The 9,281-nt window shown below is 44.7% G+C and overlaps 1 protein-coding gene across 1 annotated transcript; it reads left to right on the top strand.

Moving 5' to 3' along the window:
- The first annotated feature begins 1,400 nt into the window (after positions 1 to 1,400).
- Positions 1,401 to 2,290, top strand: LOC306660003 (histone H3.3A-like). The gene has a single exon (XM_079138065.1). The coding sequence runs from the start codon at positions 1,528 to 1,530 to the stop codon at positions 1,927 to 1,929; it is 402 nt and encodes a 133-aa protein (XP_078994191.1). The 5' UTR covers positions 1,401 to 1,527; the 3' UTR covers positions 1,930 to 2,290.
- The last annotated feature ends 6,991 nt before the right edge of the window (positions 2,291 to 9,281 follow it).

The following is a 9,281-nucleotide window of genomic DNA, read 5'->3' as shown; positions in this document are numbered from 1 at the left end:
CCAACTGATTGCACCCGGCCTCCAGGATCCCACAACCACACCAAACACACAGGATCTCCAGGACCCCGCATCCCGCCTCCAGGACCTCCAGCTGACCACGCCCACACCCTGAGCTGCAACTCCCCATTTGCCAACACATTTTGAAGCCAGAGCAGCCATCTTGGACAATCCTGGAAGCCGTAGCTCCGATCTTTGGGTGGGGCAAATCCCATCCTGAGACGCCTGCTGGAGGCTTGAAGCTCATTGTCAGGTACCTCTCATGCATCAGGCTACTGAACACTGGGAGGTTTCATTACTATATGACTGTTATACTGTAGATTTTCTTTTTTCTCCTTGTAGAAAAATTTAAGTTTTTCTTTACTTTTCTTGCTCTCTTTTCCTTTTATTTACCTGTTCCCTCAGAGTCGCTTTCTCCCTTTTTTGCATGCTAACATCCAATTTCTTTTGATTACACTCTCACCCTATTATCTAGAACTTCTGTATATTCTTTTCTTATCCCATTAACAGCCACATTCTACATCCCTCTGCATCCTCTTTGTCCTCCATTAGAAACTGTAGACCTTATTGCAAATCTGTTTTATTGAAGATAATATTTTAACTCATTCTGTTTATTATGACAATTTTGTCCTCATAGGGGCTATTTGGTCTAGGATGACAAGTGTCTGAATTAGGCACTGCTAATATTGATCTACCCTTAAAGAAAGGGTTTCGGAAACCTATAGGGCCACTATAAGCCTATAGGGGGAAATCTGCAACACCCCAGATCTGCCCTGCTAGATACATGTACAACATGAAAAAATAAGGGAAGAAAATGATCCAAACAAATCTAGATTCTATATTAATAGAATCCAATGACAGTATGTTAGAAAAAATGTCAGAAAAGGACTTCAGATTATACATGACTAAGATGATTGGCGAAGCAAAGGATGAGATAAGAGAGCAAATGCAGGCAATGAATGATAATACCAATAAGTTGCTGAGCCTGGCCTTGAACATTCGATTCTCCTGCCTCAGCCTCTAAGTGGTTGGGATTACAGGTGTGCACCACCATTCGTGGCTGGTTATGCTTTTTTTTTTTTACAGTGCTGGAAATCAAACCCAGGACCTTGCACATGCCAGGCAGATGCTGGTTATCCATTTTAAACGAATTCCTCCTGGGTGGTTAGAGAACCAAACAGTCGCCCTGGAAACCAGCTGATAATAAGGTCACTTGAGAGACCTGGATGAGTGCTCTCATCAGCGGAGATGGTGTAAACTGCCATAGACAGAGAAAGCAAACACGCTACAAATATGAACCCCAAATTCAGCTACTGATTGCTAATGAAGCTGCTTCAGCATAGGCAACTGTGTTCCAGGCTCAGCAGCAGGGATTTGTCTATTTAAAGACAACTAGTGAGCGCAGAGCGGTTTGGTGGTTCGTTGGAGTAGCATCGTTCTTTTGCTCCGGGGCTGCGGGTCTTCACTGGGCAGCAGCTCGGCCCGGCGGTCGGAGAAGCGGCCTAAGACTTCGGCGTTGGGTGAGAGAAAATGGCCCGAACCAAGCAGACCGCTCGTAAGTCCACTGGTGGGAAAGCCCCCCGCAAACAGCTGGCCACCAAGGCTGCCAGGAAAAGCGCTCCCTCTACCGGCGGGGTGAAGAAACCTCATCGTTACAGGCCCGGGACTGTGGCGCTTCGTCGTTACCAGAAATCGACCGAGCTTCTCATCCGGAAGTTGCCTTTCCAGAGGTTGGTGAGAGAGATCGCCAAGGATTTCAAAACCGACTTGAGGTTTCAGAGTGCAGCCATTGGTGCCCTGCAGGAGGCTAGTGAAGCGTACCTGGTGGGTTTATTTGAAGATACTAATTTGTGTGCCATCCACGCTAAGAGAGTCACCATCATGCCCAAAGACATCCAGTTGGCTCACCGGTTACGGGGAGAGAGAGCTTAAGTGAAGGCAGTTTTTATGGCGTTTTGTAGTAAATTCTGTAAAATACTTTGGTTTAATTTGTGACTTTTTTTGTAAGAAATTGTTTATAATATGTTGCATTTGTACTTAAGTCATTCCATCTTTCACTCAGGATGAATGCGAAAAGTGACTGTTCACAGACCTCAGAGATGTGAGCAATGTTGCTCAGGAGTGACAAGTTGCTAATATGCAGAAGGGATGGGTGATATTTCTTGCTTCTCATGATGCATGTTTCTGTATGTTAATGACTTGTTGGGTAGCTATTAAGGTACTAGAATTGATAAATGTGTACAGGGTCCTTTTGCAATAAAACTGGTTATGACTTGAAAAAAAATAAAGACAACTAGTGACTAATGGGGATAATTATGCAAAGATCATATTTTTAGCAATAGGTTTTTATTAGCCCACGCAATAAGATATTATTTCCTAGAGTCAAGTCCCAGGAGTATCTGCATCAGAATCATTTAGAGATACATCTTTAAATGCAGATTCCCAGGTTATTGCCCAGACCTAATAATAAACTCTGGGAATGGGGATCTTGGAATCTGCATTTTTAGCAGGACCCCATGTGGTTCTTCTTTCTTTCTTTTTTTGGTACAGGAGATTGAACTCAGGGACACTTAACCAGTGAGCCACATCCCAGCCCTCTTATTTATTTTATTTTATTTTTTTGTATTTTAGAGACAGGGTCTGGCTGAGTTGCTTAGGGCCTTGATAAGTTGCTGAGCCTGGTTTGAATGTTGCAATCCTCCTGCCTCAGCCTCCCCAGCCGCTGAGGTGTGTGCTGCCACTCCCAGCCCCTGCGATTCTTGTGTTCATCTGGATGCTAGAATCCCTGCTCTTGGAGTCAAGGAAGCTGGAGGTTGAGTGTACCGGAGCAGCTTTCATAGAAACAGCCACAGAAAGTTATTCTGTGCTTTGGTTCCCAAGGGGACCCCAGCCTGGAAACAGAGGGACAGAGTGAACATTCCCAGGAGCTTCAGTTCTCCCCTTCCTGGTGCTCGTGGCTCCCCTTACTGGCAGGAGCATTCTGCAGGCCTCTCACCTGGTGCTGAGGCTGGTGACCACAGCACTCAGTGCCCCAGGGGAGGTCTCCTGGATGAAATAACTCTAATAACTCCCGATGAATATTCTAGATTGCCTCAAGGGAGGTGAGGAAAGAGAAGGAGGTCCTTTGCTTAGGAACACAGAGTAGGCAAGCAGTAATTCTTCCGGGATTTGAACGGAAATACCCAAACAGCTGCCCATGGTGTAGGATCAACTACTGACTCTGCAGATCACAGCCAGGACCATTGCTCAGGACCTTGACAAGTTTGGAGTAGAGTAAATACTAGGAATCCCCCAACTTCCACATCCCAAGAAGAGCTGAATTCTGGTGACCTCTGACTAAAACAGAAAACAGTCCCTGCCTCTGGGAAAGCAATGCTTTCTTCAGTAGCAGACAGACCCTCTCGTTCCCTGGGGGAAATCCCCAAATTGAAGCCAGGTGCAGTGGCGCACGCCTGTAATCCCAGCAGCTCAGGAGGCTGAGGCAGGAGGATCACGAGTTCAAAGCCAGCCTTAGCAACTTAGCAAGACCCTAAGCAACTCAGTGAGACCCTGTCTTATATATATATAAAGGGGAGGCTGGGGATGTGGCTGAGAGTTTAAGTACCCCTGTATTAAAAAAAAAAAATCCCCCAATTGCAGGATGTTTTAACAGATGTTTTAACCTGCCTGTAGTGTGCACACAAGTCACATCCAGGTGGATGAGAGCTTGAATGTGAGCATGCGAAAATGGAGTTCTTCCCTCACAGCTCTGCAGCCAGGCTGTCCAATATGTCAGTATCCACACATACGGAGCCTCCAGTCCTACGTATGGCAGATGGGGTCAGGCACAACCTTGCTGCTGAGCCCAGTGGCAACTTTGCACTCCTTATCACTCTTGACTTCTTATAACGTGGCATTTGCTCCCTCCCTGAAGCTCTTTCCTCCTTTTCCATCCACAACCCTGTGCTTTCCCACTGTTCTTCTACCTCACCGGCTCTTTCTTGTTGCCTCCAAGAGCATTTGCAATCTGTCATGTAACTATGATGGTCCTTAGGATTTTGACCTGTGTTTCATTTTTGTTTGTTTTGCAGTGGGGATTGAGCCCTGGGCCTGGAGTATGCTATAAGCAAGTGTTCTCCCACTGAGTTAAACCCTCAGTCCCAAGGATTTTTTGTTTGTTCGTTTTTTGGTACTGAGGATTAAACCCACAGACCCTTTACTGTGCTACATTTCCAGCCCTTTTTATTTTTTGAGACAGGGTCTCAGTTGATGAGAACCTTGCTAAATTGCTGGGGCTGGCCTCGAACTTGCGATCCCCCTGCCTCAGCCTCCTCAGTTATTGGGATTACAGGCGTGCACCACCATGCCTGGCCTAGGGAGGTGTGTGTGTGTGTGTGTGTGTGTGTGTGTGTGTGTGTGTTTGGTTGGTTTGGTTGCTTGCTTGCTTTTTGGTGGTGTCAGACATGAAACCCAGGGCCTTATGCACACTGTGCAAGAGCTCTTCCACTAAGCTGTACCCTCAGCCTGGGTTTCCTGTGTTCTTAATCTATCCAGGTTCCCCAGCATAATGTCTGCATTCTTAAAACATTAGATTCCTTCTATACCTCCTTCTCAATCGTTTTAGTTCATCTTTCTCCAATTAGAATTTGTTGAATGCTTCTCTCCCCCTCTCTCCATCTCTCTGTCTCTCTGTCTCTCTCTCTCCCTCCCCCTCTCTCTCTCTCTCTCTCTCTCTCTCTCTCTCTCTCTCTCTCTCTCTCTCATGCACAAGCTTCATTCCCTTTTTTAAATGTCACTTTATTTTGTCCAGGCATAGTAGCACACACCTATAATCCCAGTGATTCAGGAGGCTGAGGCAGGAGAATTCCAGGTTGAGGCCAGTCTTGGCAATTTAGCAAGGTTCTAAGCAACTTAGTGAGACCCTGTCTCGAAATAAAAAGTAAAAAGACTAGGGATGTAGCTCAATGGTAAAGCACCCCTGGATTTGGTCCCCAGTACCCCACAAAAGTTATTTTATCCTACATAATATTACTTATCAATTTAAGAAATACCCTTAATTAAAAAAATATAGTTTTGCCAGGTGTGGTGGCATATATATATATATATTTTTTTTTTTTTTTAAGGAGTTTGAAATAAAAAGTAACCATCCCTAGTACTCTCCTTTCCTGCTCCTCTCAACCACTCCCAGAAGGAACCTGTTTAACTGTCTTCTAGTGGCTACCCAGATATGTTGTAATTCTGTTCTCAAACCACTATTTTTTTGACTTATCAATTTGAAACATTATCTAGGGCTGAGGATGTAGGTCAGTGGTAGAGTGCTTGCTTTGCATACACAGGGCCCTGGTTTTACTCCTCAGCACCACAAAAGAAAGAAAGAAAACACAAAACTATTGACTTCTCCAGTGAGAGTAAAGTATAGTTCACTTCCAACTCCCCACCTCTCCTCCCTCTCGCGATAGATGTCCCAGTACAGTTTAACATGTTTTCATTAAACTAGATATGTTTTATGTGTCATGTGTGTACATGTGTGATTCCATTTCTTGACCATCCACTAAGATAAGGATAAAAGTCCCCCTACCATTCCCTTTTAACTTTCTTTTCGATGCTGGGCAGTGGTGCACACCTGTTATCCCAGTGGTTCAGAAGGCTGAGGGAGAAGATCACGGGTTCAAAGCCAGCCTCAGCAATTTAGTGAGGCCCTAAGCAGCTTAGCGAGACCCTGTCTCAAAAAAAAAAAAATTTTTTTTTTCTTTTCTTCATCAACCTAGCAAATCATCTCCACTTTCATTTACACATTGTCAGAGGTTGGTAAATATGTATTCTATAACACAGTCATAATTAAGTTCTGGTATCTCTGCCTACAGGGAGATTCTAAGTTATCAATAAACAGTAGCGACATTACAGTGATTGTACAAATATTGCCCGCTGCAGAATCAAGTAAAATGTACCAGGCTCGTATTGCCTTCCTGTACAAACCTGTGTTCTTCCTGGAGTTCCCACTGCCTTTCTTTCTTCTTCACTATTTGCCCTTGACATATTCTGATTGGCAGGCTCACCATCACCATCATCTATTTTCTCCCAGAAGACCTCCCTCCAGGAGCCCTCCTTCTTCCCGTCTGGACTGATTGTTCTCTGGGCCAATATTTAGCTCTCACCCTGGGACTTCCTGTCACTGCTCTTCCAGAGTGTTACCACTATTTCTTTGATCCTATATCTCTTTTCCTTGATTTAGTAGAATTTTCATTAGCCCCGTGTGGTGCTGCACACCTGTAATCCCATCTACCCCAGAGGCTGGGGCAGGAGGATTACAAGTTTGAGGCCAGCCTGGGCAATTTAGTGAGACCTTGCCTTAAAAAATAAAAAGGGCTGTGGATGTAGCTAAGTGGTAAAGTGGTAGAGGACTCGCCTAGCATGTGAAAGGCCCTGAGTTCATTCCCAAATATTGAAAAAAAAGAAAAAACTCTAAAAATATTCTGTACTTGTTGTAATGCTTCAAGTCCAGAGATATATGAAAATCTCCCCTCATTCTTCTCTAACTTGCACCCCTGAGGTAGCCCATGTTCGTGGTGTGGTGGGTGCCCTTCCTTCCCTACCATTATGCCGAGATACATACACATTCAAACATATAACACGTATGTAGGTCCCTTTTCTTTGTTCTTTAACTATACAACTATACATCTTACTCTGCAACTTGCTCCCCCACTGAGTAATTTAACACAAACTTTCCTCCAGCTCGATGCTTGATGCAGAGGATGGAATTTTTTTTTTTTTTTTTTTTTTTTTTTTTTTTTTTTTTGCGGTGGTGGGGATTGAACCCAGGGCCTTGTGCTTAGGAGGCAAGCACTCTACCAACTGAGCTATCTCCCCAGCAGCCCGGGATGGAATTTTTTAAATGGAATTATAGGCATGCCCCACGGGCCAGGCTGGCCTGTTAGTTCTTAGATTCCCTAGGTTGGATACAGCTTATTTATTTGACTATTTCCTATGATGAACATTCAGGTTATTATCAGTTTTATGTCATTCCAAACTAATAGATATTGCTTGTGAATGACAGTGCATGCAGGCCATGGACCTGAGGGCCGCAGCTGCATGTCCCCATACTTCTTTCCTGGAGGTCTAGTTTTTTGGGAGGCAAGCACTCTACCACTGAGCTCATCCCCTGCCCTCTTCTTTCAGACTTGGAATTGACATTCTTAAGGTCAGTATTTCAACAGTCATCCTTTCTTAATTTTAAATTTTATTGCAGGCATTTTAGGGCAGTGTCAATAGCTGGAAACTACTAGACAATGGAGATCTGGGAACCTATGCAGACTTTGGAAGGTAAATTGCTTGTTTTTTTGTTCGCCCCTCCCCCTCCACTGCTGGGGATGGAACCCAGGGTCTCACACAGGCTAAATGAGTGCTCTACTACTGAACTACATCCACAGTCATGTTTTAAAACTTTATAAAACAGAGTCTTGCTAAGTTTCCCAGATTGGCCTGGAAGTTTTTATCCTCCTGCCTTAGTTTGCCTCGCAGCTGGGATTACAGGCATGCCCCGCGGGCCAGGCTGGACTGTTAATTCCTAGGGAAAAATTTTTCTCTCACAGATGGTTTTGCTATAATTGTGCTTTTGTGGATCAAACCTCGTCATGTACGAACCTTCGTCTCCGTTGAAGGTCTTTCTGCAGGACTTGGATGGCTGCATCTGATGACCCTGATCTTTCCTTTAAATTGTCAAAGGACACAGGTCACTAATAAAATCCAGGCTTCCTTCAGAGAGTGCATTAGCTGCCCTGCCCTCAGGGTGGCGCGCAAGAGCAACTCAACTCATCAGGACGAGAGCGGCTGCTGACCCGCAGGGAGGAGGGCAGAGAACACGTGGGCCCCTGACTTGGAGGCTGACTCAGTTGCCATTGAGGCACGTGAGAGACTACAGAGGTCTGAGTCCCTTTCCTGCTCCCTAGCCAGAGCCCCAAGTAGATCTGACCCAGTTCACCATAAGGCAGACCTGTGTGGAGTGCCCCTGTGTGTCGCCCTCCAATACTCTTTTCTTTCTTCCTTCCTTTCTCCCTCCCTCCCCAGGCCTACTTTATTTTTAATTTTAAGACAGGATCTTGCTAAGTTTCCTAGGGCCTCCCTAAGTTGTGGAGACTGGCCTTGAACTTGCCATCCTCCTCCTGCCTGTCTCCCAGTCGCTGGGATGACAGGATCTACCACCGGGCTCATCTTCCAACACCTCTATGAAGCACCTATCATCAGGAGGCCCAGTCCTAAACTAGTAGGTGACTTTTGGTTAACTTTTTGGGTCAGCTTGGCTAGGCTATGGTGCCAGGTTTTGGTCAAACATTGTTCTAGATGTTTCTGTGAAGATATTTTGGGGAAAAGATTAACTTTTAAATCAGTAGGCTTTGAGTAAAGCAGATTACATTCCATAATGTGGTGGCCCTCGTCCAATAAGTTGAAGGCCTTAAAAGAGGAAAGGATTTTGTCTCCAGACTGCTGTTGAACTCAAGACTGCAGTTTTAACTCCTTCTAGGATTTCCAGTCTCTCAGACTCCCTGAAAATTTCAGACTTGCCAGCCCCACAATGTCATAAGCCAGTCCCTTAAAATTAAAAGTCTATTGATTAAAAATGGAGATAAATTCTGAGAAATGTGTCTGTTAGGTGATTTCTTTTTATTTTGGGGGGAGGGATAGCTGGGAATTAAAACAAGGCAGGGGGCTCTCCTATGAAGCTACATCTCCAGTCCTTTATTTAAATTTTTATTTTGAGATAGGGTCTCACTCAGTTGACAAGACTGGCCTCGAACTTGAGATCCTCCTGCCTCAGCCTCCCAAGTCACTGGCGTTACGGGTGTGCACCGCCAGTCCATGTTTGTTAGGTGATTTTGTCATTGTGCTGACATTGTAGAGTGTACTTACCAAGATCTAGATGGAAAAGGTCTGTCACTCGACCTGGCCTCTTGATGAAATCAAAAGATGCAGTAAACACCAGCTGTATGAGGCTGACACATGGCATACTGTTTTAGAGTGAATTTTTTTTTTAAATTTGGAGTGCTGGGGATTGTACCCAGGGCCTTGTGCATGCTAGATAAGGGCTCAACCACTGATCTACACCCCCAGTGCCCCTCTTTTCTAAGTACAAGAGGTACGCTAAAATAACAATAAGAAGTATAACATAGTAAGTAAATAAACCAGCAACATGGTTGTTCATTATGTATACCAAGTGTTACATACTGCACATAATCGTATGTGTGGTACTCTTACATGACCGTCAGCACAGTAAGTTTGTTTATACCAGCATCACCATAACACATGTAATA

Source organism: Sciurus vulgaris, assembly GCF_902686455.1.
Source record: "Sciurus vulgaris genome assembly, chromosome: 4".
Taxonomy (NCBI): Eukaryota; Metazoa; Chordata; class Mammalia; order Rodentia; family Sciuridae; genus Sciurus; species Sciurus vulgaris.
Note: the sequence above shows the minus strand (reverse complement) of the source record. Positions and strands in the feature narration are given on the sequence as shown.